Source organism: Grammomys surdaster, unplaced genomic scaffold (genome assembly GCF_004785775.1).
Source record: "Grammomys surdaster isolate TR1022 unplaced genomic scaffold, NIH_TR_1.0 125671, whole genome shotgun sequence".
NCBI lineage: Eukaryota > Metazoa > Chordata > Mammalia > Rodentia > Muridae > Grammomys > Grammomys surdaster.
Window position 1 is genome coordinate 115,996 of NW_021620508.1, and position 24,416 is coordinate 140,411.

At 51.3% G+C, this 24,416-nt stretch overlaps 1 protein-coding gene and 1 long non-coding RNA gene across 3 annotated transcripts in view; both read left to right on the forward strand.

The window, feature by feature from the left end:
* Hpn (hepsin) overlaps nucleotides 1-14,374 on the forward strand; it is a 16,219-nt gene extending 1,845 nt beyond the window's left edge. The window contains exons 3-14 of one of the 2 annotated variants that reach the window (XM_028787642.1): nucleotides 3,130-3,189; nucleotides 4,784-4,885; nucleotides 4,980-5,021; nucleotides 9,246-9,375; nucleotides 9,452-9,574; nucleotides 9,681-9,721; nucleotides 10,008-10,173; nucleotides 10,266-10,456; nucleotides 13,141-13,236; nucleotides 13,394-13,536; nucleotides 13,663-13,827; nucleotides 14,029-14,374. In XM_028787642.1, coding sequence (XP_028643475.1) covers nucleotides 3,130-3,189; nucleotides 4,784-4,885; nucleotides 4,980-5,021; nucleotides 9,246-9,375; nucleotides 9,452-9,574; nucleotides 9,681-9,721; nucleotides 10,008-10,173; nucleotides 10,266-10,456; nucleotides 13,141-13,236; nucleotides 13,394-13,536; nucleotides 13,663-13,827; nucleotides 14,029-14,067 — 1,298 coding nt within the window. In that variant the 3' untranslated portion in view covers nucleotides 14,068-14,374. Of the gene's footprint in view, nucleotides 1-3,129; nucleotides 3,190-4,707; nucleotides 4,886-4,979; nucleotides 5,022-9,245; nucleotides 9,376-9,451; nucleotides 9,575-9,680; nucleotides 9,722-10,007; nucleotides 10,174-10,265; nucleotides 10,457-13,140; nucleotides 13,237-13,393; nucleotides 13,537-13,662; nucleotides 13,828-14,028 lie in introns of both variants that reach the window. The other variant, XM_028787641.1, reaches the window with a different exon arrangement.
* Nucleotides 14,375-14,989: 615 nt separating this feature from the next.
* Nucleotides 14,990-23,234, forward strand: LOC114638988. Its single transcript, XR_003713948.1, has 4 exons — nucleotides 14,990-15,103; nucleotides 16,153-16,273; nucleotides 22,090-22,152; nucleotides 23,134-23,234. It is a non-coding gene; the product is annotated as an uncharacterized LOC114638988 (long non-coding RNA).
* The last annotated feature ends 1,182 nt before the right edge of the window (nucleotides 23,235-24,416 follow it).

Consider the following 24,416-nt stretch of genomic DNA (forward strand, 5'->3'; position numbering starts at 1 on the left):
CTCTCTCTCTCTCTCTCTCTCTCTCTCTCTCTCTCTCTCTCTCTCTCCTGGAGATGATTGGCGAGAGGGATCAGGCCAGAGGTCTATGAGGCAGGGAAGGAGGGAATGCCCAGATGGAGAGGGATAGAGAAGACGCAGAGCATGTTCCCTGCATCCCCAGCCTGTGCTGTGTGAGGGCAGCCCTGGAAAAGGTGACAGGTTGAAGATGACAGCTCCGTCCTCGTCAACTGTGGCACGGACTGAAGGGATTCAAAGGACAGTGGAGTGGGTTGTGTGTGATCCTGAGAGCCTCTGCAGCAGCAGCAGCTGCTGGTGTTTGTGAGGCCGCGATGGCCGTGGAAGTGTGTGAAGTGCTGGGCTCCCTGGATTAGCAGGCGTGATCAGGGAGCAAGGAGGGAGGAAGGAGGCCGTGCCAGGCAGAGGAAGATGGGGCAGGGTGCTCAGGGTAGATATTTGATGGATATGGTGCCTGAGGCTGACCAACCTCAGAAGTGCCCTTGGCAGAGTGGGGTCTCTCCTCAAGGTAGTACTAGAGGTTGTTCTAAATCTTGTTCTTTTTCTTTTACTCCTCAAATAATGAGGATCAAAGCCAGGCCCTTATGCATGCTAGGCAAGAGCTCTACCACCGAGCCACGCCCCCAGCCCCTCACTGGGGGATTCTAGGCAAGAGCTCTACCACCGAGCCACGCCCCCAGCCCCTCACTGGGGGATTCTAGGCAGGTGCTCTACCACTGAGCCACGCCCCCAGCCCCTCACTGGGGGATTCTAGGCAGGGGCTCTACCACTGAGCCACGCCCCCAGCTCCTCACTGGAGGATTCTAGGCAGGGGCTCTACCACTGAGCCACGCCCCCAGCCCCTCACTGGGGGATTCTAGGCAGGGGCTCTACCACTGAGCCACGCCCCCAGCCCCTCACTGGGGGATTCTAGGCAGGGGCTCTACCACTGAGCCACACCCCCAGCCCCTCACTGGTGGATTCTAGGCAGGGGCTCTACCACTGAGCCATGCCCCCAGCCCCTCCCTGGGGGATTCTAGGCAGGGGCTCTACCAGTGAGCCACGCCCCCAGCCCCTCACTGGGGGATTCTAGGCAGGGCCTCTACCACTGAGCCACGCCCTCAGCCCCTCACTGGGGGATTCTAGGCAGGGCTCTACCACTGAGCCACGCCCCCAGCCCCTCACTGGGGGATTCTAGGCAGAGGCTCTACCTCTGAGCCACGCCCCCAGCCCCTCACTGGGGGATTCTAGGCAGGGCTACCACTGAGCCACACCCCCAGCCCCTTCACTGGGGGATTCTAGGCAGGGGCTCTACCACTGAGCCACGCCCCCAGCCTCTTCACTGGGGGATTCTAGGCAGGGGCTCTACCACTGAACCACTTCCTTAGCCTTCTTTTCTTCTTTTTGATACTTAGTCTCACTTTGAAGCCCAGGCTGGCCACAAATTTAACAATCCTTCTGCCTCAGCCTCCTGAAAAGCTGTAATGACAGGCTTCTAATCCGCACTCTGTGAGTTTTGTGCTTTGGGACACCCTGTAGAAGTTGTTTTAGGTGTTTGACTATGACCAACATATATCTGAGAATTTGAAGACACCTATCTGGTCTCTAAAAGTCATGCTTATTCTGACGGGAGCTGGAAATGCTGAATCCGGGCACCAAGGAGGCCTAGGGGAATGTTCCGCATAGAGAAGGGACAGTTTGGGTTCACGTTTTCATTTCCCAGGTTTCTGGGTAGAGGGGCCACCAGGGAGATGATGAGCTAATCTGGTATTAAGTACACATAATGCCTGACAGGGCTTGGAGCTGGCAAGTTGAAACAGGAAGTGATCCGCAGTTAAAGGGAGGTCCTGGGTCGAAGGCTTCTGAGACAGCTGCCTCTGTGTAGAGGAGTAGAAGTCCGAGGATGAGGGCTTCTGAGGGCAGGGCAAGAAAACCGAGGAATGAGGGAGATGAAGCGAGACTGCTATGGGAGAGGAGGAGGGCCTGAGGATGAGGGGGGTGAGGTAGGACTGCTGTGGGGAGGGGAGGAGGGCCTAAGAAGGAGGGGGATGAGGTAGGACTGCTGTGGGGGTGGAGGAGGAAGAACAGGCTTGGGACAGCAAGAGATGAGGTAAATGCAAAGGAGGAAGTGTGTAGAGGCTTCAGGAGTCCCAGGGCCCAGTGTGGTGCTCCGTACTTGGTGCTAAGGTATTAGGAGTGCCCGGTTCTCATGCTACTGAGCTATTTTCCTCTGTAAGTGACACCTTGTCTTAAACCACTAACAGGAACTGACCTGGCGAGATCCTGAACCACTCCCTGCTCTATTCCTAATGCTTGTTTGGTACTGTGACCATTAGCCATGCTACGAGGGCCATGGGTGAGAAGGCTGGGGCTCTTGCAGCCGCAGGGGTACTTTGTAGAAGGTTGGAGTCAGGTGAAGGTTTCCTTAGAGGTTGTATTCAGATGCTAGGGTCTCTGGTACACCAAGGTGGACGTCCCCTACTCTCTAAACTACTCCTGCCATGCCTCCCATCCACCACCACCACCCCCAGGCCCAGGTCACAGCACTCCCGCTGTTTGGTCTTGTAGCTCTCTAACGGAACATACTCAGTCTTGCCTGCTACCCTTATCCTGTGCAGTTCTGTGGCTCTGTCCCTTGTCATCTCTGTTTCCAGGTCTTAGATAATCTCTCTGGGGGAATTTTCCCCTTTCCTTCAGAAGCCCCCCCCCCTTGATGCCAACCCTACATTGCTCGACAGACAGATGACATAGAGTTTTATCATATTGATACACCGAGGCCCAGAGAGACAGTGACAGTTGCCCATCATCACACAGCAAGAATGGCTTAGCAATGTTTATCGAGGACCTGCGGTGTGCCAGGCACAGTGGCACAGCAAGAGGCGGTTTGGTTTCTTGGGAAATTACTTTGGAACCTGGATCTCAATGTGCCCAGGGTTTAGGATGTGGTCACAGGCAGAGTCACTGGAGATTCGTGACTCGATCTCTGAGAGAAAAGGGAACTGTGATGCGGGTCGGAGATAGAGACTGAATGCTGGGGACATGGCAGGTGGCATCCGGGGCTTGGGTATGAGGATGTATTTAAAGAACTTTAAAGTCATTCAAAAAGTGAGTGCTAGGTGCATGCTGTTTTAACAGATGAGGAACCTGGGGCTCACAGAGGAGGTTCCACTTGTCCAAGACCCCAGCCCGGAAAGGGTAAGGCCGCTATTTTATATTTTATCTTTTCTTTTATATGTTTTTATTTTCTATGTGTGTGCTCATGTGAACATATGTCTATGAGTATGTGTGTGTTCCTGTGCACATATGTGTATGAGTATGTGCGTGTGCATGCGCACATGTGTCTATGAGTATGTGTATATATACGCGTGTGCGTGCACATGTGTGTGTATGTATACGTGTGTATACATGTGGACATGCATGTGCACATGTGTGGATGTGTGTGGATGTGGGTGTGTGTGCATGCACATGTGTATGTGTATGAGTATGTGCTCGGGGGGGGGGGGGGTGTACCTGTGCACATGTTGGGGACAGCACAGAGGAGAACCTCATGTGTCTTGTCCTATCACTTTTTGTGTAATTCCCATGAGCCAGTGTTTCTCACTGAGCCTGCAGCTAGGCTGATGGCCAGCGAGCCTCAGTGACCCTTCTGTCTGCCCACCCCAACAGTGCCGGGCTTACAGATGTGCTTCACCACACCTGGTCTTTTATATGAGTGCCAGGAACCTATCTCTGGATCCCATACTTGCCCAGCAAGTACTCTTACCCATGGAGCCATCTCTCCAAGGCCACTGTTTCAGAGTGGGGTTACCAGGCATAGTGCCATGCCTGGCATCTTAACACGTAGGAAGCAGAGGCTAGCCTGAGTATCGTGGAGAGATCTTATCTTTAAAAACAGAACAGAACAGAACAGAACAGAACAGAACAGAACAGAACAGAATAAAACATAGCTAGTGTTGGTGTGTGTGTATGTTTAGTCCCAGTACTCCAGAGGCAGGGACAGTTAGATTTCTGAGTTGGAGGCCAGCCTGGTCTACAGAGCAAGTCCCAGAATGCCAGGGCTTCACAGAGAAACCTTATTTTGAAACAAAGCAAAACAAAACCAAAATATGGGCAGATATGGTGACACATGGCTGCCATTCCCAGCACTAAGAGAGAGGCAGGCAAACTCTCACTAGTTTGAGACTAGCTTGGACTATGTGGTATGTTTGATGCCAGCATTTCTGTGTAGCAAGACCTCATAGCAAAATACAAACCAAAAAAAAAAGCCAAAATGAGTTCAGCTAAGTTTCAAAACTTGGGTTCTCAAACTCCCAGGGACAAATTTGATCTTGTAACTGGGACTTGTGAGAAAGAGGTCTGGCTTTGGAGTTACCAAGATGGTAAATGTCAGAGGTCACAGGCACCTCAACTCAAAGTTGTAAGAACTTCTGGAAATGTTAGTAGGAGAGAGGATGTGGGGACAGGCTGGCAGGAAGCAACAAGAGAAATCCAGAAGTGCCTTGTCATTGGAAAGGAGTAGCGGCCAGCACCAGGAGGGGGGGGGGGGCAGAGAGGCCCAGCCATGCTCCCTCCCAGCTGGAACCCTTAGGGAGCCAGACACCTGGCTGTCCACACGACAGGAGAGAGACAGCCCTGCCAGCTGCCAGCCTTGGGAAATGGGGTTTGAGGTACCACAGGCCCAGGCCTGATAAGGTACCCTGCATTCCCCGGCAGGGGACTGGCCCAGTGCCCAACCCTTGCTGTGCTGAGGACAGACCTGGCAGTGGCCCCAGCTTGGTGTCTGTTGCAGGTGGCCGGACTGCATCATGCTGTTCAAGACCCAAGGTGGCAGCTGTCACTGTGGGTACCCTGCTGTTCCTGACAGGCATTGGGGCTGCGTCCTGGGCCATTGGTGAGAGAACTCCCCTTCCTCCCCCCAAGCTCCCGAGGTCTCCCTTAACCCAAGAGTTACAACCTGCCTGCTCTCCCGTCTCCCCTCTCCACAGTGACCATCCTACTACGGAGTGAGCAGGAGCCACTGTACCAAGGTGAGTAGAGCAGGTCTGGATCGCTAGGGTGTCCTGGAGGAAAAGCACGATGAGAAACTCAAAGCATTCTTGGGACTGATAACTGTGTTTCTACTCAGTGTCCCTCATGCTGTTTGAACCAGAATTTTGTCTGTAGCTCAGGCTAGCTTAGAACTCACCCAGGCTGGCCTCAGATTTGTGGCAATCCTCTTGCCTCAGCTTTCTGGCGATAGGATCGTAGGCATGAAGCACCGTGCCCGAGTGAGAGGCTGTAGTGTAAGTGACTTAGTTGACTCCCATCCAAGAAGTGTAGACCCAACTGGCTTAGCTTTTGAGGTCCACCTCCGAAGGGTATTGGTTGTCCTGGACAAGCCAGCCACGAGGAGTATCCTATATCTATTTTTTTCAGTTTTATTTTTGAGATAAAGTCTCATGCAACCCAGGCTGGCCTCAAACTTACTATGGAGGGCCCTGGACCTCCTGATTCTCCTACCTCCACCTTCCAAGTACTGGGATTAGTGCATCGCCACACCTAGCTGAAAACTCCATTTTTTAAAAAACTGTATATACATATATACACATACATACATATATATATGCACATGTATACATATATATACATGTACATACATGTATGTGTATATACAGAGATATACATATGCATATATATATATATATATATATATATATATATATATTACATGTGTATCCATATGCATACACACACACACACACTCATGGGATGCAGTCAAACACAGACCAGAGGGACAGGATGAATTCAGTAGACTCCCAGCTCTGAGGACCAAGTGGCATCTATCTGCCCTTTATACTGATGTGGCACATGAAGACCAGAGAATCTGTGGCCCGTAGTGATGAAGCCAGGAACAGCTCTGAGAGACATGGGCACCTTTGCCACACATGGAAGAAGCAGCTATAGGAACACAGAGGCGGAAATCACATACGAAAAGAAGGACTGCGTCTTCCCCAGTGCCACTCCAAGCTGCTGCTCTGTGACCCAGGGTAGCAGAAGAGGGCGGTGATGAAGGGGTGGAGTGTGCTTTTTCGAAGAAATGGGATTACAGATTTGAAACAGTTGGCACTGGACTCTGTCATCCAGACTGAACTTAGAAACGCTGACCTCTGACCAGGGACCAGCCTCGAGACTGGATGGTATTGGTACATTAAGTCCTGCAACAGCCGGTTTTCATTTAGCGTGAAGCAGCGGATGGGGCAATGGTCAGCGTGGTAGTACACACGTCTTCATTCTCAAGAGACTGAGGCAGGCAGATCCTGAGTTTGAAAGGTAGCCTGGGCTACAGTGAGACTCTGACTCTTATCCGGGTCATTCGGGAGGTAGTTGTGTGTATCGTCTGCTCAGTTCTTAGTCAGGAAACTGCTGAATTCATTGCTGTAGTGAAAGCTAACATCTCAGGCCTAGCCGCAGGCTAAGGCTGTTATCATCTCAGTGTATACAACAGGGGAAACTGAGGCTCTGTGAAGTAGACTGACTTGCCTAGAACCACAGGTCAGTAAATGACAGAGCAAGGAGATCAGTGGGCTCTATCACTCCACAGGGTGCCAGAATGGAATCCCAACCCTGAAGACTCTCAGGATAGGATCCTGTCTGACAGTTCACCTTGGCTTGCAGACTCTAGTCTCAGGGCTTCTGCCTGCTTCCTATTAATACCCTGTCCCTCCAGTGTCTTCAGCATCTTCACCTTCATCTTTACCCTTTGTAGTGTTGATGATAGAACTCAGGGTCTTACACATGCTTAGCTGCCTAGCAGGTGTCCTACAGCTGAGCCACGCCCCCAGCCCCTCACTGGGGGATTCTAGGCAGGGGCTCTACCACTGAGCCACACCCCCAGCCCCTCACTGGGGGATTCTAGGCAGGGGCTCTACCACTGAGCCACACCCCCAGCCCCTCACTGGGGGATTCTAAGCAGGGCTCTACCACTGAGTCACGCCCCCAGCCCCTCACTGGGGGATTCTAGGCAGGGGTTCTACCACTGAGCCACGCCCCTAACCCCTCACTGGGGGATTCTAGGCAGGGGCTCTACCACTGAGCCACGCCCCCAGCCCCTCACTGGGGGATTCTAGGCAGGGACTCTACCACTGAGCCACGCCCCCAGCCCCTCACTGGGGGATTCTAAGCAGGGCTCTACCACTGAGTCTCCCCCAACCCCTCACTAAGAGAATTCTAGGCAGGTAATCTACTGCTGTCCAAAGATGCCACCCCCCCTTTTTTTTAATTTTACATTTCACTGTGAGACCCTTTTCTCTAAGTAACTTAGGCTGGCCTTGAACTCACTCCATAGCCCGAGTAGGCTTGGACTTTTGGTCGGCTAGCCTCAGCTTCCTAAGTAGGTGAGAATATAGTCCAGAGCCACTGGGCCTAGTTTTCTGCCTACAATATATCCCCAGAATCAAGCTTTCTTCCTTGTGCTGCCCCCTGCTGGCCCAGCCCCTGTCCTTGTCACATTGAGGTCATAGTCTGAACTATATAGTTCTTGCCCTAGAGTCTGCCCCTACCAGCAGCCAGAAGGAACTCATACACCCCCGAGTCAGGTCAGTGTGTGACTCCCCCTTCCTGGAGCTGAGTCCTGACCCAGCTGAGTGGCGGCACTTTGGTCCAGCTGCAAGCCAACTCTGCCAACCTCTCTCTGCCTCCTGGCTGTTCCTCACCCAACTTCCCGCCTCATCCCTCAGCCCTCCGCTTCCTGTTCCTCAGTTCCCTTGGCCTACTTCTCGGTCCCCTCTCAGATCTCAGCATCCTTCTCACCTCCTTCATCTTTCTTCTCGCTGCTCACGTGGCACCTTCCCGGCGAAGCTGTCCTTGCTCGCCCTGCCCACTTACAGCAAAGCGCAACGCCGCCCCCACATACCAGCTCCCCCTCCCTTCTGTCGGCCTCCGCATCTCTGTGGCACAGGACACGCTTCTGTTATTTGTCCTGCTCATTATCTGTCTTCCCCTCCCAGGCTTTGCACTCCACACAAGAAGAAGTGTTGCGATTTTTATCTACAGCCTAAAATAGGAGCCAGCATGTTCAAAGTTAGCTGGTAAATAGAAAGAAATGCCCCTAAGGGCTTTGCCCTGACTCAGGTGTGAACGGGGTTTCTCTGACCTTATAGGGACAGATGAAGGACCAGGGAGCATTGGCCAACCACACAGACTGCCCAAGCCATCCTCAGAACCACTGCTGCGAGCTAGCCTTCTGATACAGCCCAGTCCTGTATCATACCCCTCCCTCCCTATTCTCCTCCTCTCTCCCTCCCTGTTTCTCTCTCCCTTCACTCCATCCTTCTGTCCTGAGACATACTGCAGCCTTGACTGACCTTATTCTCACCAGTCTCCTGCCTCAGTCTCCTGAGTGCTGGGATGTTTTCACACCTGACTCTTGTCAGTTTCTTAATGATGTATTGGCTGGGTGACTTTTGTTTTGATTTTTGAAACAGAGTCTCTTTCTGTCGTCTTGGCCTTGATTCTCCTTTTCCTCCTCTCCGTCGTCATTAATATTATTATTATTATTATTATTATTATTATTAATTGAGACAGGGTTTCTCTTTGTAGCTCTGGCAGTTCTGGAACTCGTTCTGTAGCCAAGGCTAGCCTTGAACTCACAGAGATCTGCTTGCCTCTGCTTCCCAAGTGACTGAATTAAAGGCGTGCACCACCATCACCAGGCTAAAATGTGTAACCCAGGAGGGTCACGAACTCATGATTCTCCTGCCAATGCCCCCTTTGGGAAATTCTAGACACACGTGCCTCGACAACCCGCCCTCCCCCTCTTTTTGATAGGGAGTTTAAACTGTCCTTGAACTCATGATTCCGTCTTCATCCTCTAAGCGCTAGGATGGCCGTCTTCTTTCCTGCCACGCCCCTTCTAACCGTTCTTTTCTCGATATAGTAATTATTTCAATGTTTTAGTGACCTGGTGAATTAGCTAAGGATTTCTGACTGCACCCAGATAGTATCTCTGGATTTGATCATCCACAATGAATACCCTGCACAGGCTCGCTCTCCCACCTCATTTGTCTGGCTCTTGGTGTCTGAGTCAAGTTCTTGCACCTTGGCTATCCCAATAGGGGAGGGATACCCACTGGTATAACCCAACCTAGTAGTGGGTGCAGGTGCCACTTTTGGGCCATGAAGGGTGCAAGACTAGAGCCCTCAGGGCCTCAGGCAGCCAGAGAAGCTGGTGGCCGGCCGCTGTAGGACCCAGACCCGGCTTTGTCGCTCTGCAGTGCAGCTCAGTCCCGGGGACTCACGGCTTGCGGTGTTCGACAAGACAGAGGGAACATGGAGGCTGCTGTGTTCCTCACGCTCCAACGCCAGGGTGGCAGGGCTCGGCTGTGAGGAGATGGGCTTTCTCAGGTACCTGGGTGGCCCTTGGGAGTAGGGAAGAGGATGGAATCGGGCCAGAGGTGGCTCTGACCCGAGCCCCGCGCAGGGCTCTGGCGCACTCGGAGCTGGATGTGCGAACTGCGGGCGCCAACGGCACATCGGGCTTCTTTTGCGTGGACGAGGGCAGTCTGCCTCTGGCTCAGAGGTTGCTGGATGTCATCTCTGTATGGTGAGCCGGGCAGCTGAGGGTGGCACTGGCAGGTCTCTAAATATCGTCCTAATTGGTCCCCTGGTTTGTCTCTCTGTCCCCACACCTGTCCTGTGTCTTCTCATAGCGACTGTCCTAGAGGCCGATTCCTGACTGCCACCTGCCAAGGTGAGATCGGTGGGGAATGGACGCAGGGGACGCTGGGGAGAGCTCAGATCCTTCTTTACATAAAGCTCAAGACGGGAGTCCTGGGATCCTAGGGTGGAATGTGTCCCCAGAAACTGCCAAGGATCTCCGCATGTCTGGTCCCCTTGAACAACCCCAAGGTTGAGGGAAAGTCATGTTCCCACAAGCTGCTGGAGCAGGGCTGTGTCTCCTCCCATCTCTGGAGCTACACTGTGTCCTGGAACTCAGATCCCTCCCATTCTAAACCTGCTTCGTCATCTTTCCACAGACTGTGGCCGTAGAAAGCTACCGGTGGACCGCATTGTGGGAGGCCAGGACAGCAGTCTGGGAAGGTGGCCATGGCAGGTCAGCCTGCGTTATGATGGGACCCACCTCTGTGGGGGGTCCCTGCTATCCGGGGACTGGGTGCTGACAGCTGCACATTGCTTTCCAGAGTGAGTGTTTCCCCACAGTGCCACCTGGGGTAGGGCAGGAGAGAGGTCTGCAGAGGCCGGGTCCAGGGACTTGTCCCTTCTGTCCCCGGCAGGCGGAACCGGGTCCTGTCTCGGTGGCGAGTATTTGCTGGTGCTGTAGCCCGGACCTCACCCCATGCTGTGCAACTGGGGGTTCAGGCTGTGATCTATCATGGGGGCTACCTTCCCTTTCGAGACCCTAATATCGACGAAAACAGCAATGACATTGCCCTGGTCCACCTCTCTAGCTCCCTGCCTCTCACAGGTAAGTCTGGAGATCTAGCCTCACCTTAAGGACTCCAGAGACTTAGGGATCAAAGAAGGGGCCTGTGAAGCAAAGTAGATCCATCTTCTGGTTTCCATGGCAATGACAATAACAGACCCACCATTAGGGAACACAAACTGGATATTATCCATGAATGTTAGATAGCATGGCTGACATGGCTGACAGTTACACACAACCATCTGAGCCTTCTTCCTAAAGGAGTCAGCCATTGTGTGATCCAGTGATTCCTTTCCTATAGATGAGCGAAAGATGCTCTTTTTTTTTTTTTTTTTTTTTGAGACAGGGTTTCTCTGTGTAGCCCTGGCTGTCCTGGAACTCACTCTGTAGACCAGCCTGGCCTTGAACTCAGAAATCCACCTGCTTCTGCCTCCCAAGTGCTGGGATTAAAGGCGTGCGCCACCACTGCTGGGCTCAGATGCTCTTAATAGAACATTTAGTCATAGTAACCTGAGCATGAAGCCTGGAATCCCAGCAGAGGGGAGGAAGAGGCAGCAGAAGCTCATTCAAGGCTAGCCTTGAGTTTGAGGCTAACCTAGGCTACATAAGATACTCTAAATTAACTAATTAATTAATTAATTGTCTCCTCACTTATGAGAGGAGTTAGAAGTGGAGACATTGTAAACACATAAAGACTCTGAAGTTTCTTCTGGGGAGTGAAAATGTTCTACAGTGGAACACAGTGACGGTTGCGCCAATCTGGGAACATGACAAAGCCATGAGTTCATGCATACGTGTTAACACAGAGAGTTGTAAGACATGTGAGTTACAGTTGTGTAAAGCTGCAGTCATATACCTCAGTAAGGCTGTACCCCTCCAAAACCATGCAGAAGAGATGCTGGAGAGGTGTCTCAGTGGTTAACAGTGCTTGCTATCCTTACAGAGGACCCTCATTCAGTTCCTAGCACCTGCTTCATGCCGCCCACCACTGTCTCTGTTTCCAGCTCCAGGGAATCCAAGCCTCCTTTCTGGATTTCACAGACAGGCATATGCATACGCACACACACATGTGAATAAAAATAAATGTTAAATATGGAGGGGCTGGAGAGATGACTCAATGGGTAAGAGCATAGCTGTTCTTCCAGAGGACCCAGGTTCAATTCCTAGCACCCATGTGGCAGTTCACACCTGTCTGTAACTCAGTTCCAGGGGATCCAACTCCCCCACACAGACATGCGTGTAGGCAAAACATCAATTAATGCGCATGAAATAAAAATACTTAAATCATTTTTTTAAAGGTATGGAGAGCCAGCTGTGGCACATGCCTGTCATCGAAGCGCTGAGGGAAGTTGAGGCAGGAGGACTCTGAGGCCAGCCTGCGCTGTGCTAAGAGACCTTTTCCTCAAAACACCCAAAATAAATAACTACATAGACAATAGTAAATACAAGAACAGTGGCATGCTGTGCTTACATGTGTTTCATGCTGTGCTTACATATGTGTTTCATGCTGTGCTTACATATGTGTTTCATGAAACCATTTTGGTCCCAATGAGACACGATGGTCTCGTGACATCAGAATCTTAGTTTGCATGAAGGACACTCTTAGGATCTGCACACAGCGATGAATCCTCTGAGGACACATTTCTCAACGCGTCCGCTTGTAGCTAAGTGACCGTGCGCTTTCGGTGGCCTTGGTGTGTCCCGTGTCTGCACTCAGCTCGCTCTCCCACAGCCTTCAGGGTGGCCTCTCCCTCACTGATCATTCTTATGACGCCTTCAAGTGCTTCTTGCTTTTAACACCACGTCCATTTCTTACCACAGTTTCTGCAGGGAAATTATTTTGTGTGTATACTTTGTTTTCTTTCGATGCTGGGGACCGTCTCTGGGACCTTGTGTACTTCAGCAAACACTGCATCCTCAGCTTGCGGCATGGTTGTTGTTTTGCACTGGGGCCGTATGGAGGGTGAGGTGACATTTTGGATTGCGGTGCTGAGGCTCAGAAAGGCAGCAGTGAGGGGCTTTCAGGACTGTTTGCGTGGGCTACGCACTGCTCAAGGACACTCCATCTCAGTGGAGGCCTGTGTGATTATTATTAATAATAATGTAATTATTTTATATTAAATATAATTAATTTATTTTATTGCATTGGTGTTTTGTTTGCATGTATGTCTGTGTGAGGGGGTCTGATCCTGGAGTTACAGATAGCTGTGAGCTGTCATGTGGGTGCTGGGAATTGAACCTATGTCCTCTGGAAGAACAGCCAGTGCTCTTAACGGGCTGAGCCATCTCTCTAGCCCCCTGTGTGTTTATTGTTGCAGTTTTCTGACAGGTGGAAATCCAAGGTCTCAAGAGCAGGTTGTGCTTTCCTGTTTCCTGCCTCTGGGCTAGAGATAGCCCCATGGCCATGGTTAAGAGCCCAAACTTGGGGAAATAAGCTAACTTAGGTTCCAATTCTGATTGTGTCATTGTTTCTATGAAACTTTGGACAGGTGACTTGGCCTCTTGTCCCTCTTGATGCAAAGGTCAATCCCAGCTCTCTGGGATGACTGGGGATGAAAGAAAAAGATTTGAGAAAGTAGTGTATACATTGGAAGATGAAGATTCCGTCCTGTAGTGATAGAACGTGCTGGCGTTGTGGTTGTGTGGAGAGTGAGGTGTCTGGATAGCTGTGTCCCATGAAGAATAGACTGGCTAGTGGGGGCCGAACCATATGCTCTCTCTCACAGAATATATCCAGCCGGTGTGTCTCCCTGCTGCGGGACAGGCCCTGGTGGATGGCAAGGTCTGTACTGTGACCGGCTGGGGTAACACACAGTTCTATGGTGAGTTCTACGCAATACCAGTCATCACCACTAGGAGGGGCAGAATCTGTTCTGGGGGAGGCTCGGTGAACCTCAAAGAGACCCCCAGGCCGTGGAGTGGGAACTAGGAGAGAGGGCTTATTTCCTAATTCTGGTCACCTTACCCATCTTCCCTTAGGCCAACAGGCTATGGTGCTCCAAGAGGCCCGGGTCCCCATCATAAGCAACGAAGTTTGCAACAGCCCCGACTTCTACGGGAATCAGATCAAACCCAAGATGTTCTGTGCTGGCTATCCTGAGGGTGGCATTGATGCCTGCCAGGTGAAGGACACAGTGGGCAGCCCCCAGGCCTAACGCGATAGAGGAGGAGCCAGGGTAATGGGAACTGGGGATTCCCAGTGGAGTCATGGTGGTCTCTAGTTAGGTGTCCCATCCCCCCACCACCAGGGTGACAGCGGAGGCCCCTTTGTGTGTGAGGACAGCATCTCTGGGACATCAAGATGGAGGCTATGCGGCATTGTAAGCTGGGGTACGGGCTGTGCTTTGGCCCGGAAGCCAGGAGTGTACACCAAAGTCATTGACTTCCGGGAGTGGATCTTCAAGGCCATAAAGGTGAGTCGCTATAGTGGGGAGACTGTCTGGGACCCTAATAAGGAAAGTAGAAGTTTGGAAGAAACCTGTATTTGGACCTACCAGAGGGCATCCTGGAGAACAGGTGGATTCCCATAGGTTTCTGGGGATGAGACACTAGCTAGGTACGGAGTGTTGGGGAGAAGCGTCTGAAACCTTGGAAGCCCATGCCTCTTTCCCTAGACTCACTCCGAAGCCAGTGGCATGGTGACTCAGCCCTGACCCCTCCTCATCTCGCTGCTCCGCGCTGCACAGGCATCCAGAGTCAGAGTCGGGCTGGTGGCCCCAGCCCCACGTGGTAGGCTCCTCACTGGGCCTCACATGGAACGCTTTTCTGCTCGGATCCAGTCCACAGGTCCAAGAAAACTGGGTCCAAGGACTTCTCTTCCACAGTGGCCGGCCCACTCAATCCCAGGGCCACTGGCCTCACCCTCCCACCCCATGTAAATATTACTCTGTCCTCTGGGGGCTGCTTTCCAGGCGCCCCTTGTGCGGATGCTCTTTAAATAATAAAGGCGGTTTTGATTAATGGGTCTCTGCGTTTACAAACTTAAGCGGCAGTGTGGACATCTTGAGAGTAGCAGAGAGAACTGAGGGTCTAGCTAGCACAAAACAAGAAGGGATTGTGATCGGCCGAGCCTGGTGGCTGACTCCTGTAATTCCAACACTCGGGAGGATCTTCACGACTTAAAAGCTATCCTGGGCTACATAGTGAGTTCCAGGCCAGCCTTGGCTACGGAGTGAGACCCTTATCTCAAAAAATAAAAAAAAGAGAGAGGTAGGGGGCGGGGCTAAAATGCAGGAGACAGTCTGACTTAAGGAATTGCTCAATCCAACAACTCAAATCTCCTTCACTCTGCCTGCTTTCTGCAGGCCTTCCCACGACCAGAAGAAACGCACGCCATTTCTACATAAGTGGACCAAGTTCATGATGCCAGTGGGGGTGGGGCGCGGACGGGAGCGCGCGCACTCCTTTAATGAGAACACCAGAAAGAAACTGGAAAAAAAGTCCTGGAAAGGCCCAGCTCTGGGTCAGAATTGGGTCATGTGAACTTACTGGATTTCCCCGTACCCAAAGTGGTGCCTGGGGCTGAGGGCTGGGGGCTGGGTCTTCAGGAACCACGTGTGCTGCTTGAGGGAGACTCTTCCTAAGAAAACGAGGAGCTGCTTCCAGAGAAAGTGGACGTCAATGTCCGAGGAACAATAACTATGTCTGCTTATGGGCGACAGACAACAAAACTTCGTGGGGCAGAGAGGGGTGAGTGGCAAGCCTTGTAAGTGCAGCTTGAAGGGTCGGCCCCTCAGGGACCCACCCCTTCCTGCTTTGGGACTGGGACCCCCTCTCCCCCTGCCTGCACCTGCAGATCTCTGTGGCAGCGCAGATGGCCACCAGGGGGCACTGCAGCCATGGCGCTTGAGACTTTAAGGCTCTTCCCCCACAGGCTGAAAGCCTGTCCCCCACCCCGCACCCCACCCTCCACACACACACCCCCCAGCAGGAGAAAATGTTCAACCTATGCTGCTTCTCAAGATTTTAAAATTTTCTAAATTTATTTTTGCTGGCTTTTTTTTCTTGCTTGGATGGTGGGGGTGTGCTTTTCTTTTTTTGAGACCGAGTCTCACTATGTAGCCCTGGCTTTCCTGGGACTCATTGTGAAGATCAAGCTTCCTTTGAACTCACAGACATCCATTTGACTCTGCCTCCCAAGTGCCGGGATTAAGGACTTTGCCACCTACATCCAGCCTTTTGGGGGGATTTGGTGGGTAGGAATCATAACCGCTCTGGAGCTCTGTGTTCCCCCCCACCCCCCAAGCTGGCCTTCAGTGTGTGACAATCTGGCCTTAGCTTTGCCTCTGCCAGTTTAAGATCTTAACTGATCAACGTTAGAATACCACACAGCTTGTTAGCCTCAAGCTTTGAAATCTCTTCAAAAACACCCTGGAGGGACTCACAGTCTATTTGTCTGGCAAACGCTGTAGCCGTCAGCACCTGATCCTCTGCAGCCTTAGTGAGGTCAATCTTCACGGATGTGCTGCCTGCAAAGAGCCTCCCAGACCCACATGTCACTTACAGGACACCGACTCACCACTGTCCCTCCGGGTTTTCCATAAATTGTCTTGTCTGTGCCATTTTGGTGGGTCAGTCAAATGTTAGCTTGCCAGAAATGCACAAAACTTGCCTACCATGCTCAAAGTCCTGGGTTTGAATCCCAGCCACGCACACACAACTGTATACAGAGTTGGAGTGATCATGAATGTCCCCTTTGTAATAGTCTGCTGAAACAAGGCCCCATTCCTGTGTTTTAGAAGCGTGAAGTCTCTCCAGGAGCGTGAAGCCCAGTGAAGGATTTGAACACATGTGTTTTGGAGGAAGGAGAATGTTTTCGTCGAGGGGACAAGTGGAGAGGATGTGGCCTTGCCCAGAGAGGTAGGAAGGGATTGCGGCAGAAGGGATGTGGTAGAAATTTAGGCACGTATTTATTTATTTTCCATTGCTATAGCGAGACACTCAAGGGCGAATACTTTATTCAGAACTGAGGTTTAAGGGCTCGGAGAGATTGCTCAGTGGCAAGAGTCCTTGGTGCTCTTCCAGAGGAGTTCCGTTCCCGGTATTCAGACTGCCCAGGAACACCCGGAACTCCAGCTCCGCGGGATGCAGCGCCCCCTTCTGGTTCTAAGAACACATGCACTCACGTACACACTCTCATGCAGGAAACAAATTTTAAGAGGTGTAAACTGGATAGAGGGTGGTGCACACCTATAATCCAAGCACTCTGGATATTGAAGTAGAATCATGAGTTTGAGGCCAGCCTGGGATACATAAAACAGATCCCAAAACAGAGGGGGAAGAGATGACTGTCTTCCTGCAGTACGTGGTTTGAAGGCTGGAAGTCAGTAATAATAAAGCCCACAAGTGCCCATGGTGACCAGCAATGCTGTGTAAGGGCCCTGGGGAAAAAGATCATGGGAGTATACTGCACTTGGTGGAGAGCAGGCAGGAGTTAGCCCTACCCTTCCTGAAATAAGCACTCTCTTGGGCTTCATCAGAAAGTATTGATCCTCCTTCTGCTGGCAAGTGCTGTATCAGCTTCACACAAGTTAGGGTCATTTGGGATGTGGAGCCTCCACTCAGAAAATGCCTTTATCAGACTGACTTGTGGGCAGTCTTCTCGATTGATAATTGATGTCGGAAGGCCTGGCCCACTGTGGACCCTACCATCCCTACAAGTCGTCTTGGGTGGTGTAAGAACAAAGATTGGGCAAGCCACAAAGAGCAAGCCAGTACGCAACATGGCTCTGCTTTGGTTCCTGCCTCCAGGTTCCTGTCCTGACTCCCTCAAGGACAGAGTATGAGCTGAGCCTTGGAAGCTGAAATAAACCCTCTCCTCCCCAAGTTGCTTTTGGTCATGGTGCTCTACCACAGCAATAGGAGCCCTAAGACACCGTTCTCCCAAGCACCAGAGCCCCAAAACCCTTGTTCTAGGCCCTGCCTTTCTGTTTGTTTATTTTTGTTTCTTTGAGACAGGATCTCACTGTGTAGCCTTTGCTGTCCTGGAACTCACTCTTTAGATCAGGCTAGCCTCGAACTTACAGAGTGCCACCTGCCTCTGCCCCCCCCCCAAGGGCTGGGTTTAATTGTTGTTGTTGTTGTTGTTGTTGTTGTTGTTGTTTAAAGAGATATTTATTTTATATATGTGAGTACTGCTGGGTATCGATTTCAGAACCACTGGAAGAACAGTCATTGCTCTTAGCCATTGAGCCAGCCCTGAATGCTAGGATTAAAAGCATATGCCACCAGCTGGGTAAGAAGCTGCTGGCCACCAGTCACCATAAGTCAGCTGTTCTGGCACAGCTATGACACTTGCTGTGTCCCCAACAGCTCAGCCTTCAATGCACCTTTCATCTGGTACTCACAAAGAAGCAGGCAGGCTCCCTGGTTTGCAAGGAGAGGTGGAGGTTAGCTGACAGGGCAAGACCAGAGGCTTCTTGGATGTAGCCCCTGCCTCTGAGAATGACACCTAGGGACTGAGCAGGGACACCATCCAACACTCACCTTGACTGGCCTTTCAGCTCAGGCTTCTTAAAGTGAAGCTGCATCATGCCAGTGATAGCCAGGGCCACACACAGCCAGGTCTAAAGGCTGAAGAAGTTGATGATGCAGGCTCGTGGTGGCCTGGCGTCTTAAAGATTCTACCTCTTAATCTCTGGTGACCAAACTTCCAAGGGGCACACCAGGTATAAATGACAGAGGAACACCAGGTCTAGCACTGTGTGGCAGGAGACTGTAAGCCAGGGTCTCCACTCTGGGTTCCCCCAGCACTTTTACTCTCCATAGCCACCAGAGACCCTAATGGGCTCAGTTGATGGGAGAGGGGTTCCCTGTCTAAGCCTCTAGGTCTCCAGAAAACTTTTTTTCCTCTTTACTCCTTTGTTCACATTGTTCAGAAAACAGACAATCCAAGGTTCCATGTAGCACAGGCTATCTAAACTCTCTATGTAGCTGAGGATGGCCTTATCTCTTTTTTTGACCATCTGTCTCCTGAGGGCTGGGGTGACAGACATAAACCTACCCCTGCCCTTTCCATTAGAGACAATCCCTCTGCTTTTATGAGTTTCATGTCACTGCTGTGACAAAATTCATGCTATAATTTATGGGAAGGTTTATTCTGGTTTATGGTTTGGGGTGGAGAGTACGGTCCATCACCGTGGGAATGGCAGAGTTGGACGGGACAGCCAATCACTGCTGGGAACCTGACCCCTACACTCTTCATATCTCATAGGACCAGGATGAGCACAGACAAGCAAACAGGAAGCAGAATCCAGCAACGGCCATCACCACCCCCTCCCCAACCCACCCCAACCCCAATGAACTCTTCTCCAGCTGTGCTTCCAAACCCAATACATTTTTAAAAACAGATTTATTTATTTATTTTATGTATGTGAGTACACTATCGCTGTCTTCAGACACACCAGAAGAGGGCATCGGATCCCATTACAGATGTTTGTAAGCCACCATGTGGGTGCTGGGAATTGAACTCAGGACCTCCGGAAGAGTAGCCAGTGTTCTTAACCACTGAGCCATTTCTCCAGCCTCCCAAATCCAATGTCTTAACAGCCTCTGGAAACAGCGTCACCAACTGGGAACCACGTATCCAGATATAGGAGATTATGGGGGATATTTGAGATTCAAACTGTGATTGTAACCCAGGCTAGCCTAGAATTTACTATCCTCCTGCCTGGGCTCCCGGGATTACAGGCCTGCGCCTCCACACACAGCTGGAACAGCGCGCTCGGAGCACTGAGATTGTTAGCATCCACACAGTCAAGCAGAGAGTAATGTGCGGTTTCCTTCTCACGCTAGCTCTTTCTTAAGCACAGAGGCTGCCGTGATTAGGGAGGGCTGTGACGGCCATTAATTTTACATTCAGAAGTAATTGCTGGGAAGGTTCAAATAGTGGTGTGCGTAGGTAGGGAGACGGGTTTTGGGTTTCTGCATAAAACGCGATGTTATTACAATAATGCGAGTTAGTCAAGGAGCTGCTGTGCTGCCCCTATGGCTGCCAAACAAACCGCCCAAACCTAGCAGGGAATAATAACCCTCCTGTCAGGCTCGCTGGAAGTGTGGCACAGAAGGCTGGACAGGGAGAGTCGTGTCTGCTCAGTGATGCTCTGCCCTCGGTCAGCAACAGAAAGGACTGATAAGTAGAGATTGTAGAGGCTTCCTGACCGTGATCTGTGTCTAGGCTGGAAGGCTGGTTCCACTAGAACGACTGACTCTTCTTCTGTCTGAGTAGCTTGCGCTCTGATCCATCATGGCAGCCTCATGAAATTTGCACTTCTTAAAAGATAGCCCGAGTGATCTGCCTTTGACGTTCCAGCCCTGCTTTTGCTTTTCTGTCAGCCAGTGCAGTTGCCAATCTACCTGAACTCTAAGGGTAGGGACAAAGATCCCGCCTTTCAGAGGAGAAGACGTCGAAAAGTCGGGGGCCATTGTTTTAGAACAGCCATTGGATCCAGTTGGCTGCTGACAGAGCCGAGAGATAGTCTCTTTACAGGTCCAGCCTGCAAGAACTGCCTACTGTGACAGGAGAAATGGTTGTCACGCAAGTGTAAGGTCCTTAGTTCGAGCCCCAGAACACATCTGACAAGCTGGCCACGGTAGTGTGCAGCTGTAACCTCAGCGCGGAGGAAGAGGAGAGGGAGATCTTTGGGAATCACTGTCAGACAGTCTAACCCAATCGATGCCAGACAGTCTAACCCAATCGATGTGTTCCTGGTTCAGCAAGAGAGCCTGTCTCAAAAAGTATGGTGGAGTTCGACACAGGAAGACACATGACGCCAACCCCTAGTCTCTGTCTCTGTCTCTGTGTGTGCGCGCCCTCCCAACCCCCCCCCCCCGCAGGCGCATGTGTGTATGCAAGTGCACACATGCTTATGTGAAGATCTGGCTCTTAAAGTTATAAATTGTGGCCATAGTAACTTCTAAATTACATCTACTTAATTGTAAATGTTGTGTGGAAAGAGTGCCCAAAAGTATGTACGTGGAGATCAGAGGACAGCTTTCAGTATCAGCTCTCTCCTTCAGTCACATGGGTCCTTGGGACTGAACTGGGCCGTCAGGTTTGGTGGCAGAAGCCTTTACCTTCTGAGCCATCTCACCTGTACCTCCAGGTGAATCTCTCCCGTGTTTCTTGGTCCCCCGGTAACCACTGCAAACACTGGAGTGCAAGTCTCAGTTACAGCGTCCTGTTTCCATCATCCTTTGTGGGTACCCAGTGCCTGGCTCTGCACTGTCCTATGCATAGGCGTCAGACCTGTTTCGGGGTCCTGGGTAACTTGTAGTATCTCAGGTACCTCTGGGGGTACCAAAGCACCCCAGATTGATGGGGATGCCAGAAGGCTGTTATCGGGGAATTTAGAGGGAACAAGGTATCCTAGACGACTCTGATCTGAGTCAGCTCAGCTGAAGAACTGACAACTCAGACATGCTGGGGTGCTGGGCTTTCAGCTATCCCGAGTTGTAGCTGAAACATCTTCACAGGGGCTGGGTGACCACTCTACCTTACAACCTGAGAGGTGGGCCCTGGGAGGGTCACGATGGGACAGAGGTGGACCAGTGTACGCAGGGGCCTGAGAAGCTCCCGTGAACTGCTATTCCCACCCAGTCTGACTGCTGCTGGACTAGATGTGTGCGGGAGAGAAGGAAGAAGGAGGAAGGGAGGTGACAGTATGTCCGGGGTTTGCTCGGTAGGCGGCACTATCATAGATACCCAGGACCCAGAAAGAGGTGTGGCCCCTACACTCAGGACAGTTCAGGAGTCCAGCTGTTGCTACAGATGGAAAAACTGAGGACATGGGGATCCTGCTCTCAGGTTCACGCACTCTCAGGATATCCAGATGAGTGTTTCCGTGGTTGTCTCCATCCATTCAAGTTGACAATGAAGGTGAATTACCACTGTGAAATGCAAGGCTCTGGGTTCAATCCCCAGTACTGGAACAAATCAAAACAAGGACCCATGAGAGGGCTCAGCAGGTAGTGGGGCTTGTTGCCAAGCCTGATGACCTGGGTTTTATCTCAGGTCTCACATGATGGAAGGAGAAGGCCAACTCCCTTCTGCAAGATGTTCTCTGACCTCCACATGTGCACCACAACACACACATACACACATACACGCACACACACACACATACACACACACGATGTAATGAAATTTAAAATAATTTGAAATAATTTAAAAAGATTAAGCATCATAGTGGATATGTGGTAACAGTTGGGGAGGGTCATTGAGCTCTCAAGACCCTCCCCTAAGCTGTCAATCACCACCCCCTTCTGCTCTGCTGCTGATGATGTTAGGGAAGAGACAGAAATGCACAGCTGTGGGGCTGCCCTGCTGTCCTTCTGGGTCGGTGTTAGCCAGCCCTAGGAAGCCTGACAGCCACAGAACTTAGTTATTTGTCTATCTTGTGATAAGACATCAAAACCAAAGCAACTTATAAAAGAAAATGTTTAACCCATGTCCCACAGTTCCAGAAGGTTAGAGTTCTTGACCATCATGGCGGGGATCATGGCAGCAGGCAGGCGGGCATGGCACTGGAGAGGAAGGTGAGAGCTTACATCCTGATCCAAAAGTGGGAGGCAGAGAGCACTCACTGGGAAACGCATGGTGTGTTTTTCTTTTCTTTTTCGAGATTTATTTTATTTTATCTTATTTTGTATGTGTTTGTTTGTGCATATGAATGCAGTGCCTGAAGAGGCCAGAAGAGGGCGCTGGAGTTGAAGTTGCAGACAGTCATTAGCCACCCAAGGTGAGTGTAGGGAACCAACTTGGGTTCTTTGCAAAAGCAGTGCATGTTTTTAACCGCTGAGTCATCTTTCCAGCCCCTTGCTTTTCCTTTGAGGCTCACCGTGTGGCGTAAGCTGGCCTGGCATGTGCTGTCACAATTTTGAGGGGTCAGGATACTAGGGATGGGATCTGAGACCTTGCGTATAATTAGGCAAGCAAGTGCTTTGCCACTGATCTGTGCTCCCAAACAAAAGCTTTCTGGACAAGGTTCTCATTTCTATGCTCCTCCTGCCTGACACACACAATTAAAGCCAGTCTGGGGTGCGGTGACCATCTAAAGAAGGCAGGGTCACATCCCAAAGGTTCTAGGGAGAGTGGTGGTTTGAATGAAAAGTACCCAATTCTTGGGCATCAGATGCTTGGTCCCCAGTTGACAGTTTGGGTAGGTTTAGGAGGCGTGCCTTGCCGGAGGAAGTACGTCACCGTGGGGCAGGCTTTGAGGTTTCAAAACCCATGCCCTATTTCCTGTATGTGGCGTCTGTTTCCCGTTTGCAGTATGAGGCATGAGATCTCAGCTGTTGCTCAAGCCGCCATTCTGACCCCTGCTGTCATGCTGTCCCCAGCATTATGGGCCCTAACCCTTTAGAACCCTGAGGCCCAAAGTAACCCTGTCTTCTATAAATTGCCTTGGTCGTGATGCTTTATCAAAGCTTACAAGGGTAACTAAGATAGGGAGTCTCAGGACCAGTCCCAGCAGTCTGATAAGGGCACAACCCTAGCCTCTACACTGGATTAGTGGCTGTCGTAGGATGAATAGGTTTGGCCCCCATAGATTCATGTATTTGAATGCTTGGCCACAGGGAGTGGTACTATTGGGGGTGTGGCCTTGTTGGAGGAGGTGTGACCTATTGGAGGAAGTGTGTCACTGTGGGGGCCGGTTTAGACGTCTCCTGTGCTCAAGCTGATCTCAGTGTGGAACACAGTCTCCTTCTGCTGCCTGCAGATCATGAGGTAGAGCCCTCAGCACCAAGTCTTCCGTGTGTTGCCATGCTTCCCGCCATGATGATAACGGACTAAACCTCCATTTCCATCATAAGCCAGCCCCAATTAAATGTTTTCCTTTATAAGATTTGTCTTGGTCCTGGTGTCTTCACAGCAATAAAACCATAACTAAGAGAGCAGCCTTGGCGTGTCCACCTCAGTGCCTTGAGAAGAGTGTTGCAGACTGACGCTGGCTTTCTAGTCTTCTGTGACTATTGTCACTTCATCTCTGCCATGCTCTATGACAGCCATGTTCGTGTCCAGTTTTCCCTGGGTAGGGACATGGGAGATGTCTGCTCCCACACTGGCTGTCTCTATCACATACATTCCAATATCACAGCTTCACAAGCCAGTCGCTCCCACAGCCTAATCCTCTGCGCTCCAATATGGGGAGTATGTGTATCATTGCCTGCCTACCCAGGCTTGCCATTGAGCTGGCTGGTGCATCGGTCCACATGGCAACCTGTATCTGTGACCTCTGTATGCATTCGTCTGTTGAGGGAGGTGTACTGGTAGAGATTCTGGGCACGGCCCGATAGGACCAGGTGCACAGCCTCCGTGTGCCGCCTAAGAGACACCTGGCAGCCTGTGGCACGTGGTACTTGCTCTGGATTCCGCCGCTGGCGCCTCCCACCCGTCAGATTGCTCACTGAGTTGACTCCCCTCACAAATGCTGGCTGCAGCCTTGGCTACTTTAAGGGTTCCAATTGTCCCATCGGCTGCTCCGGTGGCTCCGGATTGCTTCTCACCCTGTTGGCTCCTCCTTCAAACAAAATCTCCCAGAACATGCTTGGCAGATCCTCCGTTTCTGCCCAGCAAGGGAAAAGAGTCCCAAAGAGGCCCAAACGTCAGTTCTCAGTGCCCGGCTGTTCTGATTGGTCCCTTCTTGAATCTGCCCTGTGGCCTGGGAACAGGAGTCTCCAATTGGTATCTGCCTGCACCAGGCTTGGCCTCTGGGGAGTTGGCCTGACGGGGGTTGGGATGAGGTTAGTGGTGGCAATAGGTACTGGCCAGTACCCAAAGGACAAATGTCCACTTCCCGTGTTCTTGTCTTGCTGCCAGGCCATCTTTGTAAGAGCATTAAGCAGTCTCAGCAGTCATTGTGATCATGATTTCCAGTTCCAAGGATTAAAGCCAGGGCTTTGTGTATGAAAGACGAGACCTCTACAACTGAGCTATGACCCAGCCCCTCACTGGAGGATTCTAGGCAGGGGCTCTACCACTGAGCCACGCCCCCAGCCCCTC